Here is a 20,377-nt window from a genome sequence, read left to right as displayed (position 1 = left end):
CTGTCCCCACTCGGGACTGGAAGCAGAGGCATGTTACAGGTCAAGTCTCAATGTTCTGGCAGTGCAGCATCAGGCGAATTGCTCCATGCCTGCTCAAAGCATACAGCGTCTGGCGAGAGTCAGAATGAAGATAGCTACACCCACACGCCAAGATTGGAAAAGGAAAAACTTAGCTCACACTTTTCCTTTGCGTGCTGATTTTTCTTCCCTTTCCTTTTTTTTTTTCCTTTTTCTTTCTTTTTTTTTTTTAAAGGAGGGAATCCCCCTGTTTACAAGTTGAAATCCAAAATGCACAAGTGGTCAGTTCACAATTCTGTGACCCATGAACATCTGTGGGCCTGGGTGCTCCCTGGGAATTGGCAGTGCCCGAGCTGTGAGCCAATCCTGCCCTAGCCAGAAAGGAATTCTTGGGTGAGTGGAACAGTCAGGGAGTGAGGAGGCCTGTGAGTGATCAGGGCCTCGTTGTCCTCTAGTTCTGCTTTTCCAGGGGCATGTCTGCACTCAGCTTCAACTTGTTTTATGAGCTGCATTTGACTTTATTCTTTGACATGGGTCCACCTGAAACATCTTACAGGAAGCAGAACATGACTTTTCATTTTGCCCTTAAGAAAAATAAAGCTATAATTTGAGATGGGCAAACGTGGTCCAACTCTGTTTATCCAGAAACAAGAACCACTGTGTCCTTTGAGTGGGGCTTCCCAGGTGGCGCTAGTGGTAAAGAACCGCCTGCCGATGCCGGAGATGTAAGAGACTTGGGGGTTTGATCCCTGAGTCGGGAAGATTCCCTGGAAGAGAGCATGGCGACCCACTCCGGTATTCTTGCCTGGAGAACCCCATGGACAGAGGACTTGGGTGGGCTGCAGTCCATGGGGTCGTAAAGAGTCAGACATGATGCAACTGAATTAGCATGCACAGCAGGTCCCTTGAGTAGAGAGACAGATTTCAAATATTTATTTTGACACCAGTCTCTGAGGACTGAAGTGTTTGGTAACCAACAGGGCCTCCATCTGGAGAAGAGGATCTTACAGCACCAATTCCTAGCAGAGCCACAGAGGGCACCTCCTGTGCTGACTTCAGGTGGCAGGTGGCACCGAGTGGGGCTAAATGTGCCTTATTTCTACTGATGCTAGGTCAGTAGATGGACTCTGGCACTCTCACCATTTTAGAGTTTTAGTTTGGTAGATACTCAAAAGTTAATCAAACTATTTAATATGAGTGGAAAAGGTTAGCCTGTGATGTGTTTACATCTTCCATCTGGATTTTGGTTTCCTCATCTGTGAAATGAGGAACCCGACGACTGCTGGATCCTATTGCAGCTTGCAGCGGGGGAGGGGGGCGGTCTGTGATTTTTTAGGCTTGTGTCTCTTATCTGCTCTAACTTTTCTGCTTTAATCTGGGTGTTATGGGCTGAATGGTGTCCCCACGAAATTCATATGTGGACCCCTAGTCCACAGTACCTCAGAATATGATTAATATTTGGAGATAGGATCTTTATAGACGGGATCAAATTAAAAACAAGGTGGGCCCTAATCCAGTAGGACTGGGGTCCTTATAAAAAGAGGATATTTGGATAGACATGAAGGCACATGGAGTGAAGACCAGCTGAAGACAGGGAATAGATGGCCATGTGTAAGCCAAGGAGCGAGGCCTCAGAAGAAACCAATCCCGCCAACATCTTGAGCTCAGATTTCCAGCCTCTAGAATTGTGAGAAAATAAATTTCTGTTGTTTAAGCCATTCTGTGGAACTCTGTTATGACAGCTCTAGCAAACGAATACACTGGTTTACACCACAGTGAGCTTTCTGAGCTGTGAAAGAAGTTCCATGTGTGTGTGTGTTTTTTAAACAGATTCTTAACCCTGGTGTTAGCTTAAACATGCCTTTTCTTTTGCAGGATATTCAAAATACTTTTAAAAATCATTTTCTTTGTTACCAGGTGGAAGTAAGTTATTTTAGTAAAGTAAATCTTTATTTTTTACTTGAAGGGAGTTTCACCATTTTGACATGAATCTTTTTCCTGAACGGCTATGGATCATCATTTTGCCTTTTAAGAAATACTGCCATTACCTATAAAATTCATTTGAGGCCAAATAGCTCATTGGATAGGCCTGCAGGTAACAGCCCATTTATAAAGAACTTCAGACCACACAAGCAGCTCCAGAGTGGGACAGAATCTTAGTTTTGTTTAGTCCTTTTGCCTTTAAAGTGCACTTAAACAGCCCGTGACCGGGTTACAGACAAATTAAGTGATAAAGAAAGGTAACCACTTATCACTTTGCTGTTTACGACTCTCAGATTCTTACTTGAAGTAAGGCATGTTATATTTTACCCTAAGAGATTTTGCTTTCATTTAGTACCAAGATTCTGGTTCTTTTCTTTTACAAAACAGTCACGTGGAGTCAGACTGGAGTGTCCAGTGTCTGCAAAGCATGGAGATTCCCTGTCTCTCTGTAAGTCCCAGAGAAACTTCTCAGGGAGAGCATTTCCGGATCAGAAGCTGCTCATCTTGGGAGGTGAGAGTCACCCAGCTGTGGAGGCACTACGTGTCTTGGGAAAGAGATCAGAGTACACACCAAACTACCTGAGATGGCAAGCCTTATCTTCCCACGTGACCACAGGTGGCAGCGTAGATCCCTCCGGTCAAGGCTGAGGATTCCAACCAAGTACCCCGACACCCAACCAACCAGTGCCCGAAACAACACAAGCAGCGGTCGCTTAGTGTCATCTAATTACAGGGGCGTTCCAGATTTTTAACAGTGCATCTTTCCCCAAATCACATCTTAAGGAAGCAGCGTTGGCCCATTAAGCAGGCTGAGGGGGCAGTGAAAATCTGCAGGCACTTTTATTTCCAGCTATCAACAGAATGGGAAAAAATGTCAACTTATTTATATTCATTTATTTACATGGGTAATGAATAAGTTAAGGAACACTTCATCTCAAACACAGATTGCTTTTATTTTAGCTAAGCTAATGTTTCAGTTCCATATATACTTTTGAATTTCCATCAATGTCAAATACCATTTTTTCTTCTTGAAAAAACAAAAACAAAACGATTTACAAGCACTTTTAGGGCACTCAAGGAAAGTAGGCTAAAAGTTCATAATAATAATTTTCCTTTTAAAAAACATCCATCAGACCAAAATAAAATCATTTTAATTAACTCCTTCCTGAGTAACTAAAACCTTGGAATGTGCTGAAAGGTTATAATAAATAAGGCAGTCAAAGATCAACCAGCTTAAAATGTATTTTTTAAATTAAACTATGTAAAATGTACAATATATTTCATGAAGTACAAACTGTGTTGGGCTCAGGGCCAAAGAAATGTTGTCGTGTGTGCCAAATAAACTGATGAAATGCCTTGACTTCTAGCGCCCAGAGACTGTTTGTTGGGGCAAAATTACAAGTCCTGGTAAGTAAATCAGTCAGCCTCTGATGTTGCAGTATCACTGATGACAATAATTGCTTTTGAACACACAGGTAGAAGTGCTCACATGCACTTGCATTAAGAGGAGGCATTTTTTAAAGATGACCGACTGTCCTGATGTTCTGACAATAGCAGAGAACACTCAGCGGACCTTATTTTCAGATAGTGGGATTGCACAGTGTGTAAACTAAGGATTGTTCTTTATAGGCGGTTTCAAAGAAGTGACTCACAATGTACCAGGCAACAGCTCTTGTTCTTAAGTTGACTGTGATAGCTGTTCTCTGGGTTGATTTTTAAAGTAAGCCTAACAATAGGGCCCTGGTCTCTCTAAACAGGACAAAGGATATTTCCTCTTCTAAGCACATTTCCCTGCATCGCTTTCCTGCCCCAGTTCTCTGAGACAGAGAGGAGGCTCACAAGTGGCCAAACGCTGGACTCTGTGCCTCTGTGGTCCCAGCCTTCACTGGACTCCTGCGGGGTGGAGCCTTCTCAATACATCTCATGATAAAGTAGCTTTAGTGCACACTTGACAGGTTCCAAATGACTTGCTTTATATCTTGGCTACTGTCCAATGTTAGTGAACGAAGAAAAAATTCTAGAGAGACTTGTTGGTTTCTGAAAAGTAGCAAATGTGTAGCTTGTGTAAAGTCCGAGTCTTATTTACTGTGAAGTATTCCCAACTCACACTTTGCTAGTGCTCCTGAAGGGCTGGCTCTAGGGGAAAAAACCCGAAGGAGACAAAATTTGTCCCTAGTATCCTCCCTGCCATCACCCCCTGCCCTGCTGCTTCTAGGCCGACTATGTATTATCTGCCCAGAAGTATACATGTTTTTGGAAGGGGATGGTCACAGATGAAGATATTTCAAAATCCAAAGAAATAGACTGCTGATGATTGAACCAAGGCATCACGGAGAGGAGGCAGGTGATGGGAACGGGCTGGGGAGGAAATATTTTGGAGGAATGGGCCTGCCCAGCTTCTACTCAGATTACCTTGGGGGCAGACACTTACTCATGAAGCTGGCCAAGCAGTCTCTTATCTAGAAGCTCCTGCTTTTCTTACTGACTTCCTAGTAAGAGTTTCTCAGGAGGGAGCTGCTTCCGTAATAAGTGGACTTCAGTTTGACTGCTGCTTCCACAGAACTCAGTATCACCTTCCACCCAAAACACGTATCTCTTAAGGGACCAGAAGGTGAAAGGTACCAGCTACTTGGGACCCTGCTGGCCAGGGGTGTGCCTGATAGATCATGCCCTATCTGTGGTCAGGCTTAGAACTTAGGCCACAGGAGTCAAGTGTCAGAGCTACAATCAGTTCCTGGATTTCCAGGTAAAACAATGCTGATGAGAGATGTTTCGTACCAAGGGAAAAGGACACAGTCATGCCATTTTCCTAGACCACATGTCCTTCAGAGTCCATCTGTCTTGCCTATACTCTTCCTTACACAGCCAACAAATTCTTTTCCCGGCTATGCTACTTTGAAGTCTGGCAGAATGGAGCTTGTGAACAGAATGTCTCAATGGAGCCTGCCACGCATTTTGACCTTGAGAGGTACTCAAGGCTCTGGACTGATTGAGGGTGTGGCAGAAGCTGACTTGCTCTTTCAGAGACAATACATGTGTTGCTCTGGGTGAAAGTGTCCCCCGAGATGGACCAGGGGCAGAATTCTTCCCGTGTGGGCAGAAATCACTTATCCAGGGACATCCTTCCTTTCTGATGTCCTTATCTGTCTTACCGTTTCCTCTTCGAGCCTTCTAGAGTAGGCTTCCTGGGTCTCCGCGGTGGTTTTGTGTTTTTGCTGAAATATACGAGTCTGGACATTTTCAACCACCGAGGTAATACTTTTACAGGTGACAAATGATGAGTTACTGGGCTGTAGGCTCTATTTCTCCCTCTTCTCTCATTTATACTAGGGGAAGAAAAGCTATTTTATGACAAGATGCCTTGTGATGGAGCTGTCTAATGTACCTGGGAAGGACCCAAGGAGCCAGAAAAACACAGAATAAAATTAAAACAAATAACACCCGCAAAACCGGGCATCTCCCAGTGACCCCAACCTGTGGGAACGTTTGTTCTTTTTAATGCTGTGAAGCATTAATTTCGTCCCTTAAGCATTATTTTCTTCCCCCAACACACACACACACACACACACACACACACACACACACACACTTTCTGGAAAGGGAGATTAAGCCACTGGAGGCAACACAGCGCTGGCATCACCTCTTATAAATATCTTCGAGCCACTTCGCGTCATCCTGTTCCTCGTCATCGATCGGCTCCTCGGTTTCCAGTGGGGTCGGGATGAAGAACTGGGGTCTCAACGGTGGGTGGCTGACGCGAGACTTGAGTCCGAACTTGCGCTTCAGCAGGTGGAACTGCTCCTTGACGTAGTGGTAGAACTCGTACTCGTATCTCATTCGCTGGTAGAGAATCTGCACGGCCTCGGGAGAGGGGACGGTCTTCTTCACGGTCACAGTCATGTTCCCAAGTTTCCTATGCTCTGGAAAAGAAGCGAGGATGCACATGAGCCACAGTCTGCAATGTCCCGGCTTAGAGAGGATGGTGGTGAGCTCCTGAGTTACCTGGTGCCCCTGGCAGCTCCCAAGGGAAGAGACTCAACCGACATACCAGGACTAGAAGGGAAAAGTGGCTGCCCAGCAATGCTGGGAAAGGTTTCGTCGTATTCCAGGTGTTACTATCAACACAAGATGACTACACCTCTACTAGCTAACATCCCTTTCGCGAGATGTGAACTGATGGAACTCGGTCAGGATGCAGGGCTAACTGTAAGTGATACAGTCTTTTGAGCAGAAAGATCTACCTGCTTTTCATCTTTTATTTCCTGTTACTTTCAGAAGGAAGCACAGAAAAAGACTGTCTCACCACTTTCTAATCACCTTGGTATTTTTAATTTGAAAATATGGACATCCCAGGGATCTTCCTGACCCAAGGATCAAACCCAGGTCTCCTGCATTGCAGGCAGATTCTTTACCAGCTCAGCCGCCAGGGAAAGGTCAGTTGTCTAAATGTGTCGTCACCAGATTTTCAACATGTACACATGATAGGACTCATCAAAACCTGATTCCTGTCCCCTCAGTGCTCCAGTCCAGTCAGATTGCTCCTGCTCCCTTGTTGATAACTCAGAGGCATCTTTCAGGCCTTCTAGGACTTCTTAGCATGACCTCACAGCACCAAAGGCCACACACGCCATCTTGGAGCTGCCCTCCTGTGGCGTCTGCAGGAGTGTTTCCCTGGTGGTCCTGGCCTCCTGATTGCTCCTTCAGTGCTCCAGGCCCCGGGCTCATCCCCTGTCTGTCCCTTGCATGGTAGTGCTCCCAGGTCTCCGGTCCTGCCTCTTCCCTACTCCCTTCCTTCCTCTCTGACCACTTTCATTCAGTCCTCCACCCTCTAGTTTTCATACAACTGTGGACACAAAACCTAAAGTTTATATGAAACAGTTATAGCTTCTCAGTCCTTTTGTTTTCCACAGAGCTGCCAAATAATAGGAAGGAAAATGACATTGCCAGGGGGTTATTTCATGGTCAGATAGGAGTGCTAAAAAATAAATAAATAAAAAGGCAGGAGTGCTATTTTGTGGCAGGAGAAGCAGAGATTCAGATGCAATCAACACTGACGGCAAATATCTATTATGGGTTTGGATTATGCCCACATGTATGCTATTTTATTTAATATTCCCAATCAGCCTGTGGGGTGTCGTGGCCCCTATCTTGCAGATGGGGAAATAGAAGCTCTTGAAAATTAAATGACTTGCCCAAGGTCATGGCTAGTGAGTAAGCGACAGAGCTGAATTGGAGCCCAGGTTTCTCGTTTGTGATGAGGTTTCCCCTAAGTACTGGGCTGTAACCCATGCAGCTTTTGTGAGCCTGCAGAAAATTATCACCTTCATATGGAAAGACTAGAGGGCAGTTTGCCTTTTATGGTTAGCAGAGAATTTTTAAAATCACATTTCGAAGACATATGGTTAAGTGTCTTTCTCTACAATAATCAGCGCTATGGAAAAGTCATTCCAGTGCTAAGTGTTCTACATTTTTGTAAAATGCCAGACTTTCCCTCCAAACAAAACAAAGCTACGTGAACTATGGGATCAGCCTCTCTCCAGATTGCCGTAATAGCAGTACTAGAGGAAGTTGTTAGGAATTTTTGGAGACTGTTGTTATTTCAGCCAGAAAACAATCATGCTTTAAAAATCCATACTTATTAGCAGCATCCTTTGGGGAGTGAGGCAGCTCTCGTTAGGTGGGTATATACTGTCGAGCATAACCATCAAGAAGTGGAGAACTAACTCCACGTGGATCTTTTGAGAAGCAGGACCCCAGAGATGACGTTGAGGTGCTCACGTCTCATGGGTCCCCTGGCGAACATTTCAAAAGAAGACTCAAATACAGAGCAGCTTCCATTAAGGCAGGGGAGGCAAGCAGGCAGTCTGAGATCTGACTGGCGGGCTATGTGTTATTTGACCTGAGGGTAATTTTTTTTTAAAGAAATTGACTTAGTTGTTTTAAGATTTGGTCTATTTCACAAGGAAGTCTGGATTTCTGGCTTCTCTCAAAGTGAGGTGATATTCTTCTGGAGCTGAGCAGGGCTACCCCTCACTGCTGGAGGTCACAGCTCTCCATTTTGTCTCAGACTCTAAACGGCAGTTCATTCTTTTATGTTACCTGCCTGGCTGCTATAGAAATTTGAATTTTAGGCTTCTAATTAAAAGGTTTTGAATTCTGAGTTACAGAAACCTAGGAAGCAAGTGCTCTGTGTCCAAATTAAGGTTCTAGTCTGAGCTCATTTGTGTGTCCCATCCTCATTTGTGTATTTATGTCACCCTTGCTCCTTACTTTCTGCATTTATGGAATGAGTCTTCCATACCAGGCATTGGAGTTACCAGTAGTGAATGTGACTTTATCATCATTATCATCTTTAGGCATTTCTGAGTGCTTTTTCAGTGCAAGGACTGTTAAGTTATCTAGCATGCATTTAATCTTTCCAAAGTGAGGCAGGCTCTCTTATTATCACCATTTTACAGATGTGACATTGGAATTTGGTACCTTGGCTCAAGGTCACACAGCTGGTAAGCGGAGAAGCCACAAGTTGGGTCTGAGACAGTCTGACTACTGAGCCTAAACTCTTAACCCTTCATGTTTCTTATGGTTAGACAGAGCTCACAGTATAAGCTCGTGGGCCTGCTCACCATGGGGGCAGACAGGGCATTTCCCTCTGGTTGGATTCATGGCATCAATGTTTCCTCACCTTGGTCAGAACCCCCTAGTAGAGGGACCAAGCCCAGTGAGCTTGTCTTAAGTACTCCACATGGATTGGGTCTTTTTTTTTTTTTAAAAAAAAAAAGAAGCAATCTTTCTCAAGTGCAGTGACTTTGGTTTTGTTTTTTAAGTTTTTATTTAAAATTTTTTTGGCCACGCCATGCAGTATGCAGGATCTTAGTTTCCCAGGCCAGGGATCGAACTTTTATCCCCTGCAGTGGAATCATAGTCTTCACCATTGGACCACCAGGGAAGTCTTCAGTTGGCTCTTTGATAATTTCTATAACTACTCGATCATGTAGATCTGCTACGTGGGCCAGCCTAAATGTATAGGGTACATCTCTGCATGTGTGTGTGTGTGTTTCCAAAAGATGGAAAACTTTTAGGAGGGCGTTGAGCCACCTTGAAACTTCAAAAAGAAATTTCCCCTGGATTTGCTGTCTTCCACCAGTTCAACCTAGCTGCTCTTCTAATGAGGCCTGTTATGCTGAGAACGTCTGGAGAAGGGTGGTACCCACTCTGTCCTTGTACTTTCACAGCTCAGCACCTGGGGAAACAGTGCCCTCCACTCATGCTTGTGGAATGAAGGAAAAGAAACCAACAGAAGGAAGAGGGTGTAGTCAGACCTGAAGAAGGCTTGGCTGTGTCTGTGAGGTGCAGACACAGCCAAGTGGAGACAAAGGCAGTATCTGAGCGTGCTTCATAGAAAACCCTCAAGAGACCCATGCATGCTGGGTCTACCCTCGCATCTGGGACGTTTCAGCTCCCACTGGAGTCTATAAATTCCAGTGCTTAGCTTTGTGGTTCAGTTGCCTTTTGGGAATGACACTGCTGGCTATGTCATGTTTTTCTGCCTCTGTCCTTTAATTAGTAAATACATTTTGGCAAAGGAAAGCTGTGGTTTCAGGAGGCTTTTTTTTTTTTTTCACTTTTCTTATTTACCTTGAGGGATTGGCCAAAGAAGACCTATTAAATCATAATAATTGCTGAAAATTTCCTCAAAGTTAGGCACTGGCTTTGAGCTGTGAAATGATCCGAAGGGCAAATAAACAAGCAAACAGAAAACAACTTCTGATCTCTTTATTTGAATAGCAAAAGAAGGATGGTTTTTTTCCTTACAGACATGTCCAAAGTCAGCCATAGAGTCAGGACTATGTGAGGACAAACTCTTCCAGGCTCCCAAGTTCTGGCTTCTCACTGAGAAGTGGCTCAGAATGGGGACCCCTTTCTACACCACCGACCCCCAATAACAGAAAATTCTGCAGTTGATCATCCAATGCCGGCAGAGACAAAAAACCCCAGACTATACAATAAGGTCGGTTGGAAGACTGCTGAGTTGGGTCAGCTTTCTGCATTATTAAAGCTTTATAAAAAGTGGCATAAACAGCTCAATAACCAGCCTTCCCCTGAATTTTTTCCCCAACCCATCAAAATAGCATCCCTTCATTTGCATAGAGCTCTGTGGATTAGCATGTTTTCGCTATCCTCACAACAACCCATTTAACCTGAAGACGCAAGAGGTCACAGGACTGGTTCAAGGTTGCATGAGTGACTGTCCTGAAACTAGAAATCGAGCTTTCTGACTCCCAGTCTAGCACCTTTTTGCTTCATCACTGGCTGTTAATTTCCAAATTGAGTGGAAATCTATAACCACCCACTTCTCCTTGCCCTGTGTGTATTCTGGCATTAAGGACATCGGTTGAAAAGAAGGACTTGAGTGTTCTAAGTCAAGGGGAATGCTTTGGTAAGTCTGGGAGGATCTGGTGAAAAACCTGCAAGCCAGCAAAAATGTTTTCAGACTGAAAGAGACTGTGTCTTTTTCATTTTTTAGATCCCCAGTGCCCAGCTCCACGCCTGGCACATAACGACCCTCAATAAAGGTTTGTTGATTTGAAACCTGTATGTTAAATCCATCTGTAAGACTGGATTAATGCGAAGGGCAACTTTTGGTGTTGACTGTACATATGTTTTTTTTTTGCTAAATTCTTTCCTTAGTGGAAGGTCCTGCCTGAGCAAACTTTCCATGTCTAGAAATCAAATTTCTCTAGGGTAGGCTGATAGGGGAGGTTAGGCTCACAGGTCCTTCAGGAAAGGCAGCATTATTTGCTTTTCTGAGCCACTCCATTGGAGAGCGCTGTGTTATGGTGGCAGATCATTTCATTGTTGGTATCAGTTACTAAGTCATGTCCACCTCTGTGACACCACGTACTGCAGCACGCCAGGCTTTTCTGTTCTTCAGTATCTCCCAGAGTTTGCTCAGATACTTGGATATCAAGGAGATCAAACCAGCCAGTCCTAAAGGAAATCAACCCTGAATATCATTGGACAGACTGATGCTGAAGCTCCAATACTTTGGCCACCTGATGTGAAGAAAGACTGAAGACAGGAATCTCTTCTCAGAGAATGACAGAGGATGAGATGGTTGGATGTCACCTCGAGATTGAAGGCAGGAGAAGGGGATGACAGAGGATGAGATGGTATCACCAACTCAGTGGACATGAATCTGAGCAAACTCCGGGAGATAGTGAAGGACAGGGAAGCCTGGTATGCTGCAGTCCATGGGGTTGAAAGAGTCAGACACGACTTAGTGACAGAATAAGAAATGTTGCAATAAGGGACTTTTACTACAAACTTTAATACCTATGCAAAAACATACAATACACACCATGACCTTGTGGCTAATGAGTTTATGTCACATGTATTATTTATAGTCATTCATTAAAAAAAATCTAAACACTGTTGGGGCAATAAAACATCTTTGTGACCTAATTTTTCTATACTAATGTTGTTCAATTACTTAATTTGTCATCATTTGGGGTACTTTTTAATTGCTAGTTCTCCAACAGCAAAAGAAAATGTTTATTTAGAAGGAAAACATTCATTCAGATCACATGCACTTGACCCAAATGCAAAAGGCTTGCTGTGAACATAATTTAAACTGTGGCTCTTTGGCTAGTCTTACACGCTCCCTGGGGGAAGAACTTCAGACCAGCCCATTGGGAGTATCCTCAGGGAAAGGACTGCAAAGGACAACTTCCACAATGACCTTGGAAAGGCTCCATTCAGCACCAAGTGCTCCTGTCTGCATAGGATGCCTGCCAGTCGAAGGCAAGCAAGCTAGGTTTCCTCATTGTTCTCCCAGGGCACTGCCAAGCAAACACTGAGAACTTTTTTGTATGTGTGTGTGTGTGTGTTAGTTGCTCAGTCATGTTTGACTCTGTGTGACCCCATGGACTGTAGCCCGCCAGGCTCCTCTGTCCATGGAATTCTCCAGGCAAGAATACTGGAGTGGGTAGCCATTCTCTTCTCCAGGGACTCTTCCCAACACAGAGGTAGAACCCAGGTCTTCTGCACTGGCAGGTGGATTCTTTACCATATGAGCCACTAGGAAAGCCCTTAACTTTTTAAAATGTAATGCTAAATATCATTTACCAGCAACCTGTCTGTATGCAAGATTGAACAGTGACTTAACTATGCACCCACAGGGCCATAAGCTGAGGTCATCCATGGATATTATTTTACTGCCATGATGTAGATTTTTGCAAAAGCAGTGGCTCTTTCTAGCTTTGCCATACTGACATTATATTTGGACTGGTTCATAATCTTCAGAACTCTTAAAAGTCCCTCTAATGTAAATAACAAGGAAATCACAGACCTGCCCCGTGAAGTCTCCCTCCCTACCCCTCTTCATCTGTCAAACGAGCATAATGGAAAAACGATGTCGCCCTGGCTCTGGGCCAAAATAAACAATCTGGAAATACTGTGTAAACCCAGCTGCTGCACCAGAGGACAGAGGCCTTGCTTTATGACCTCCAAGATGGTTCACCATATGCAAAATAACAAAACCTCACCCCAGACTTGCCATCTTTTCTGATCCTGGGCTGGTTCTGGCATCCCCTCCCTTGACTGCAGTAAATACACACCTACCAAAGCCCCCTCGCCCCAACAATCTGAGTTTGTCTGAACCTGGTCCAGCAGAGATGATGGGCAAAAGTAATGAATACCAATTGAATAACAACCAGATGTGGGGCCACATTTTACTGCTGGGCGGGAAAAAGCATTATTGAAAGACAGGCATCAATTCTTCAGCTTCAGGGGAGCTGAGGAGGTGATCCACCAAGAAGCCCTACTCTTTTAAAAAGTGAACTGAGGTTTACACATCTCAGGTCAGAGTACATCCAGACGTTTCCAGTGCCCAAGGGAAGAGGTATACTTTTCTGGGTGGCAGGTGTGATGAAAGTCAAGGTCAGGTGGAGTGGGGCTGGGGCATTAACCAGCATGAGGGAGTGCTGCCAAGCCCCACGCCCTGCCGGCTGCTCCCAAAACCGGGTGAACATGATGCTCGCCACAGATAGAGTAAACTCATTTCCTGAATTACACAGGGAGGCCACACAGTTCAAACACAGGCAGCTCCCCTGCAGCTGCCCGCACCGGAAATGAATGTGTCTCACCGTGGCTCGCAGCAGTGTGTTGGCTGAAACGGCCACGTTTGATTTGCCACTGGGATGATGGATGGCATGTTAAGACCAGCTTCTCAAAGGTAAGGCAATTAGGGGAGAAAAGAACAAAAAGCGCTTCATGGCTGACTAGGAGCCTGGGGTTGGTAAAATCAACAGAGGGATTTTTTTTTTTTTTGCAATCTTCTTTCCAGATCTGGAAATACCAATAATTAAAAAATAAATTGAGCTCACTTTGAATTTCAAGAACACCTTGATTCTATGTAGCCAAGTGAAAGTTACACGATTTACTTCTTTTTCTTTTTAATGGCTGAAAGTGCTGGGCTCCCTTGATGGATGAGATAAAAGATTCTTTTTTTTTTTTTCTCCTGGTCACAGCTTGCAGCATGTGGGATCTTAGTTCCCCAGCTAGGGATGGAACCCAAGCCCCCTCCTTGGGAGCTTGGAGTCTTAACCACTGGACCACCTTGGAAGTCCCAAGACTTGTTATAATGTCTCCGATTTGCTTTGAATTTTGGAAGCAAAAGCAATTGGCTTGTGGGTCACGAGGGCCCACTGAGAGGACAGCAGGCAAGCAGCCCTGGAAGGAAGCATGCATTTCTAGAGATATTGTTCAGGCAGTGTCCTAACCCCATGGACTCTTGAGGTGAGGGCTGCCCACTGGAGGGGCTCCCAGGTTCTTGGTCTGGGGAAGCCAATTCGACAACACTTACCCTCAGTCGCTGGGGGTGGGTGGTGGAGGATTTTCTTGCCTGGCCTCTGTTTGCTCATTCATCACCTCTGCATTGAGTATCTACTAAGCAAGGGGTTGGGGGCAGGAGGAGAAGGGGATGACAGAGGATGAGATGGCTGGATGGCATCACTGACTTGATGGACATGAGTTTGGGTGAACTCCGGGAGTTAGTGATGGACAGGGAGGCCTGGCGTGCTGCGATTCATGGGGTCACAAAGAGTCGGACGCGACTGACCGACTGAACTGAACTGACTGAACTGAGGCACAAAAAATGAGTCCAGAAAATAAGAACCGCTAAAAGCTGAAACCACAGGCTCTCAGCTAGAGGAGGAAAAGTAAACAATAAAGAGAGAAACGAGTGTATAATTCACCCAACAGCTTCCCAAGAGATCTGAGAATCCTCGCTTTACTGCAGGCCCGGAAGGGCTCAGTCAGAGGGGAGCATCAGAGGAGAGACGAGACGTGGGGGCACCACTGAGGGGTGGGCACTGAGGGATACCTTTGAGTCCTTCTGTGCGACCAAGTGAACAATGCTGCACAATGCAATTATTTCCAATTAGCACCCCAGCCGATTCTGATGGTGTCCAACCCCACTCAGATCCCAAAGCTTAGAATGAAATACGTCAGGGCTGGAAGAGACATCCCTGCTCTCCTGTTCACACACTCATGAGCTCCAAGTAATGGGGGTGAGGGGCTCCCCGGTGCCCACCGGGTCAGCTGGCCCAGTTCCCCAGTCTCTCCTGCTGCCCTTGTTCACCGGGGGGAGGGCATCTGTTCCTGTTTCTTTTCTCCCCAACTTTGGCCTCATGACCCAGATCATAAAAAAGCTGCTATATTTCTTTGAAAGGATATCCCACCCAATTAGACATGCATGCTTTCCCCAACACAGCATTTTGCCATTAAAATACTGGCTTGAGCGTGAGAATGGCAACAACAGAAGGATTTATTTTCACTGCAACAATTGAACTGAACATTTCTGTTTGAAAATCCATTTCTGAAAAAGAATTATTGGAAGACTTACTGTGGCAATATTAAGAAAATGTTAGAAACAGACTTTCTGTTCGAAACCTTTATTTTTGTTACCTTTTCTACTTTATCTGGATCAATATTGTGGAAGCCCTTACCAATGACCGATGAGGGCAGCTTAATCAAATGGATTTATCTGAACAAAATGGATGAAGAGAAACACTGACCCAGTAGTTCTGTCCGGATGTCTTGACATCTGACAATCTCATGAATTCTGCTTTTACTTTATATGCAAGTTTCTTCTTCTCTCTCTTCCTCACAGACTGTATATTGTTAGCAGGCTTAGGCTACTTGTCTTCTATACACACACACACTCACACACACATGCTCCTCTCATTTGCCAGGGAAGAGGCCCTCCCCTGCAAACACATTGCTTCATCTAAGTCTATCTCTGAAGGTATTAAAGACAATTGCTGACACACACAGTTACTCTGATACACTACAGATGGTGACACACCCACAGGATACTTCTTTGTGTCATTTTTCTATTTCTCTGTTATTTTCTTCTCTAGGGTTTCATGTAGATCAAGCTACCTATCTGCTTATGTATAGGATCAAAATAAAGTCCTTGTGCAGTTTATAAGCCTTTAGCTTTAAATATCAATTTTGGGAAAAGTCTTTTACAGCTTAAAAATTCATTTTTCTACTTATGATGTACATAGTATATACAAACCATATGTATACATACTAACATATATACACATACACACACGCAAATATATAGAGTTTGGAAAAAGATTAAGTAGATAAAGTGATTTTATATCATCACATTTATTGTAGTAATATATATCCTTAGTCTAGTCTTTTTCTTATTTATGTATATGAGTTGTAAAATAGATCTCTGCTATACTGCTTATTTAGTTTTACAGTCTTTTAAACTTAACAGTGTTCTTGGCCTGGAGAATCCCAGGGATGGGGAGCCTGATGGGCTGCCGTCTATGGGGTCGCATAGAGTCAGACACGACTGAAGTGACTTAGCAGCAGCAGCAGCAGCAGCAAACTTAACTGATGACAAGGATTCACCTACAGTATTAATTATTCCAAGTCATATTTTGCAATATATATATATATGTATGTATATGTATATATTTTGGCTGCACTGCATGGCTTTGAAGGATCTTAGTTCCCCGATCAGGGATTGAACTTGAGCTTTTAGCAGTGAAAGTGCTGAGTCCTAACTACTGACATCCAGGGAATTCCCTGCAATGTGTTTTTATGTGCTCCATTTTATGGATGCTGTATAGGTCACATGCTAGTTTGCTATAGTTACATAACTGAGTTGTTTTACAGTTTCTGTGACTGAATAATATGACATAAACATCCATGTTCATAAGTGATCATGTGCCTTTTTGCATGTCTCCCTAAAACAAATGGTAGCTTTAGATATTGAGTAGTGAATCTTCTGATAGCTGATAAGGTCTTCAATTCTGACAGCTCTTTTGTCAACGATCCTGAAATTTGTGTAATGTAGTTTTCCTAAATTTTAAGACATTTTCTTTAACTTTACACAGTGTCAACCCAACTATAACTTAACTAAAGACCTAAAATGCATAGGACTTTTTGAAGATCATGTACCTAATATCTGTGACAATAGAAAGTCCTTAAGCATAGCATTTAATATGGGAGTGCTATGGTTTAGTGCACAGAAATTCTTAGTAAATTTTACCATATGATGAGTAGTTCCTCACTCTTAGACTCTGTAAACTAGATATTCAGAATCTAGCTTTTGCTTTATCATTAATTCTAGATAAATTTTCTCAGCACAATATGGTCTAATTCATTCTCACTGTTGTTGTTTTAGAGTTAGATTTATCACAGTGATCAGTCTTGATGAGTGAACTTAAGGTGAGTCCCAAGAGCAAGCAACTTGGATGTTCTCTCTGGAATGTTAAACATGGTGAGATTTTGATAAACCCTTGAAGGGCTTTGAATGAAGTAGCTGTTACATGGAAGACAAGCATGTCGATAAGCGAGATATTTAACCTCTTGCTCAGGCACTAAAAAGTTAGGTTAATAAGAGGTGCTACTCAAAATAACCATATCCAAGTCAGGAAAGACTGAAGTGAAGTTCCAAGGATGCCGTTAATTCCACTGAGAGAATTTACAATGTTACTTTAAAATTACTTTATCTGGGTAACTGATAGCACACTGGTAGTACCAGGTCTTAGGAGGATGTGAATTAACAGCTTTGTCTCCTCCTCTTGAGGTCAGATTTTCGACTGCATGCTCTGTAAGACAGTATGAATATCTAAAAGGCCCAAACGGCTTTGCAGATGAAATTGCCACTGTCCATTTGTATGGAGGAGATCCATTCGTTTACTTAAGCAAGGTCTGAAATTGACATGCTAATACCAGAAGGTATAAGACCACCTTCAGGGAAAATGCCTGTGTACCATGGCTATTACTTTGAAGAACAGTGGTAAATATTTGCTGTGAACATTTAAATACTGTAAGAATGTTAAAGAGGTTAAAATTTACAAATGGAATCTGAGAATGAAACAATACATTTCTCACTATCTTTTTGAAAGGTTTGATTGTGATAGAAACTTGTCTTTGTAACTAGAACTTGCCTATGAAAGATGATTGTTGTTTTTCAGTCGCTAAGTCGTGTCTAACTCTTTGCAACCTCATGGGCTGCAGCACGCCAGACTCCTCTGTCCTCCACCATCTCCCAGAGTTTGCTCAAATTTATGCCCATTGAGTTGGTGATGCTGTCTAACCATCCCATCCTCTGCCACTCCCTTCTCCTTTTGCCTTCAATCTTTCCCAGCATCAGGCTCTTTTCCAATGAGTCAATTTGAAAGATGGTGGGCTACAGTCGTTGCAAGTTTCCAAGAGAAGATATTTAAATGATTAATTGCTTTTGGGGCAGAAGCTGCTATTAGAAACGGATAGTGGGGGAGAAGTATATCTATTGAGGTAGAATAGAAATGTAAACGTCTTCTGATGAGAAAAATTAAGTTCTTTCATTCTTCTGACATATGAAGGAGAAGAGGGGGAACAACAACAGGTGTTGACAGTGGCTTATAAACGAAGATGGTCAGTGGGGATGTAAACGTCCCTGGCTAATGGCTGTCAGAAGCTGCAGAAACCTGTGATGTTCAGCAGAAGGGAGAGAGAGGGCAAGCTGCCGGTTTGGATGTGAAGCCTGAAATTGTGTTGTTGAGCTCCAGATTTCCTCTTTGGTAAGATGGGAGGCAAGGGGAGGACTAAAAAGAATCCCAGTAACTCAGCTGGTAAAGAACCTGCCTGCCAATGCAGGAGATGTAAGAGACGCAGGTTCGATCCCTGGGTTGGGAAGATCCCCTGGAGGAGGAAATGACAACCCGCTCCAGTATTCTTGCCTGGAAAATTCCATGGGCAGAGGAACCTGGCGGGCTACAGTCCATAGGGTTGCAAAGAGTCAGACACGATAGAGCAGACACGCGTGCAATGCTGGAGAGACCGTGCTGGTGCATTAGAAGCAGCCGAGAAAGGGATGCTAATGTTTCCAAAAAGTGTTCATAGGTATCATTAAGTTCTGTCAGTCCTGGTTCACTTCAGAAACTGTCTTAGAGACAGGTGAAGTGGGAGACAGGAAAAAAGAATAATTTGAATGACATGTAAGACACGGAAAAAATATCTATTCAAAGGATGGAAAATCAAAGATGTTTGAAGGAGAAAAATCAACAAACGGAAAAGCTGTAACCCATTACATTTTAGTTTTCTTGGGGCATGAAATGAAGTTTCATGATGTTCTAAAAACAACAAACGAACGGCATAAAATTGAATAAATGAATTAGCATTGAATCCATACTATATATTTTTTTACCTCATTTTGATATAATAATAGAAATTGGATAGTTATGTCATGGTCCTCTTCTTAAATCATACCCAGAGAAACATTTTAAAAATTTCAAATGGTTTCTACATTCTAGCAAAACCAGCCATAAGACAGGCTGGTTCATTTATGACTTTCCAGTAACCTTTCACTTTAATGGCTTTTACCAAATGATTTATTTACTTGGTCCGAGCTGAGGTAACCTCCTGGCTGTACTGCTTGCAGCCCTCACAGCTCAGAGTCCAAGGTCCTGAGTTTCCTCATTAAGATGTCTTGTGAGTTTCTGTGGAGGCTGAGGGTTCTCATGAAGAGACACTAGGAGTCCCCGGTTCAGTTTTAAAATGTCCTGCTTTCCCTCACCTTTCTCTTTGGAGAAGAGAGGAAAATCACTGACACTTTCTGACCCATCAAATGTTATAAAGTAGCAAAGTTTCTGTACTTTTGCAAAAGGCTGAGCATTTCAAGTCTTTGCAAGTTCCATCGTTCTGATTCACATTTCTCTTGTCTTCACTGCCTTACTCCCTTTTACATTACTAGATAAATCTACTAAAATTCATCTAAAATAGCAGGTTTAAAAATAAAACCTGTATGGTCTCATTAGCTTTTCCATTAAGCATTGGGGTCACTTTTGGCCCCAGTAGCATCTGGACTGGCAAGAGACTATAAAGACAGTGCTAGTATGCCTATAACCTCCTTTAGCTATGAGCTCATGGAGATGATGGGGTTGAAGATCAACGTCGCAGAACATGCTAACAAGAGTTAGCATGTACTCCAAGAAAACTGTACCATTTCTACCAAAAAAGGACTCTAATTTAATAATACTACTTAACTCAATCATCAGTTTTTAGGTTTTACTTGAGATGAGAAAGGAAGAAGAAAAGCTGAAGAATTGATGCTTTTGAACTGTGGTGTTGGAGAAGGCTCTTGAGAGTCCCTTGGACTGCAAGGAGAGCCAACCAGTCCATCTTAAAGGAAATCAGTCCTGAATATTCATTGGAAGGACTGATGCTGAAGCTGAAACTCCAATACTTTGGCCATCTGATGCGAAGAACTGACCCCTTGGAAAAAACCCTGATGCTGGGAAAGATTGAAGGCAGGAGGAGCAGGGGACAACAGAGGATGAGATGGTTGGATGGTATCACTGACTCGGTGGACATGAATTTGGGCAAGTTCTGCATGTTGGTGATGGACAGGGAAGCCTGGCATGCTGCAGTCCATGGAGTCGCAAAGAGCTGGACACCACTGAGTGACTGAACTAAACTGAACTGAAGAAATGAAGGCTTGGTTTGTTGGAAATGAAGTTGAGGGAAAGAGCTTTGGTTCTTCTTCAGATAGATTTAATCTCACTCTTCTTTTCTGAGTGTTGCAGAACCCTCTGGACCATAAGAACTTCTCTTTCTCCCCTTCTTTTTTTTTTATCCCACCAAGTCCAAGGCAGCAGGAGGTAGAGAGCCACTGGGCATGATGGAACAGGGTGGTATTTGTGCAGGGAGTCACTCTTGCCCCCAAGTTTTGAGGGTGCTCTGGCGGGAGTGATAGGTAGTGGCATACGATCCACCGTTCTCTCTCTCTCTCTCAAGCCCCAGGCTCAGTCCAATGGTCAGGCTCAGTCCAATGATCCTCATAACCTGTGTTTCTGGTCACCAT

At 43.6% G+C, this 20,377-nt stretch overlaps 1 protein-coding gene across 2 annotated transcripts in view; it reads right to left on the bottom strand.

Annotated features, from left to right (window-relative positions):
* Positions 1–2,933: 2,933 nt before the first annotated feature.
* Positions 2,934–20,377, bottom strand: part of UST (uronyl 2-sulfotransferase) — a 313,065-nt gene continuing 295,621 nt past the window's right edge. Inside the window, exons 8-9 of one of the 2 annotated variants that reach the window (XM_040238655.1) lie at positions 5,642–5,921; positions 2,934–4,038 (exon numbers count right to left, since the gene is read on the bottom strand). In XM_040238655.1, the coding sequence (XP_040094589.1) occupies positions 3,939–4,038; positions 5,642–5,921 (380 nt within the window). In that variant the 3' untranslated portion in view covers positions 2,934–3,938. Of the gene's footprint in view, positions 5,922–20,377 lie in introns of both variants that reach the window. The other variant, XM_040238654.1, reaches the window with a different exon arrangement.

This window comes from Oryx dammah, unplaced genomic scaffold, assembly GCF_014754425.2.
Source record: "Oryx dammah isolate SB20612 unplaced genomic scaffold, SCBI_Odam_1.1 HiC_scaffold_4, whole genome shotgun sequence".
NCBI lineage: Eukaryota > Metazoa > Chordata > Mammalia > Artiodactyla > Bovidae > Oryx > Oryx dammah.
This window is presented reverse-complemented; position numbering and strand designations above follow the sequence as displayed.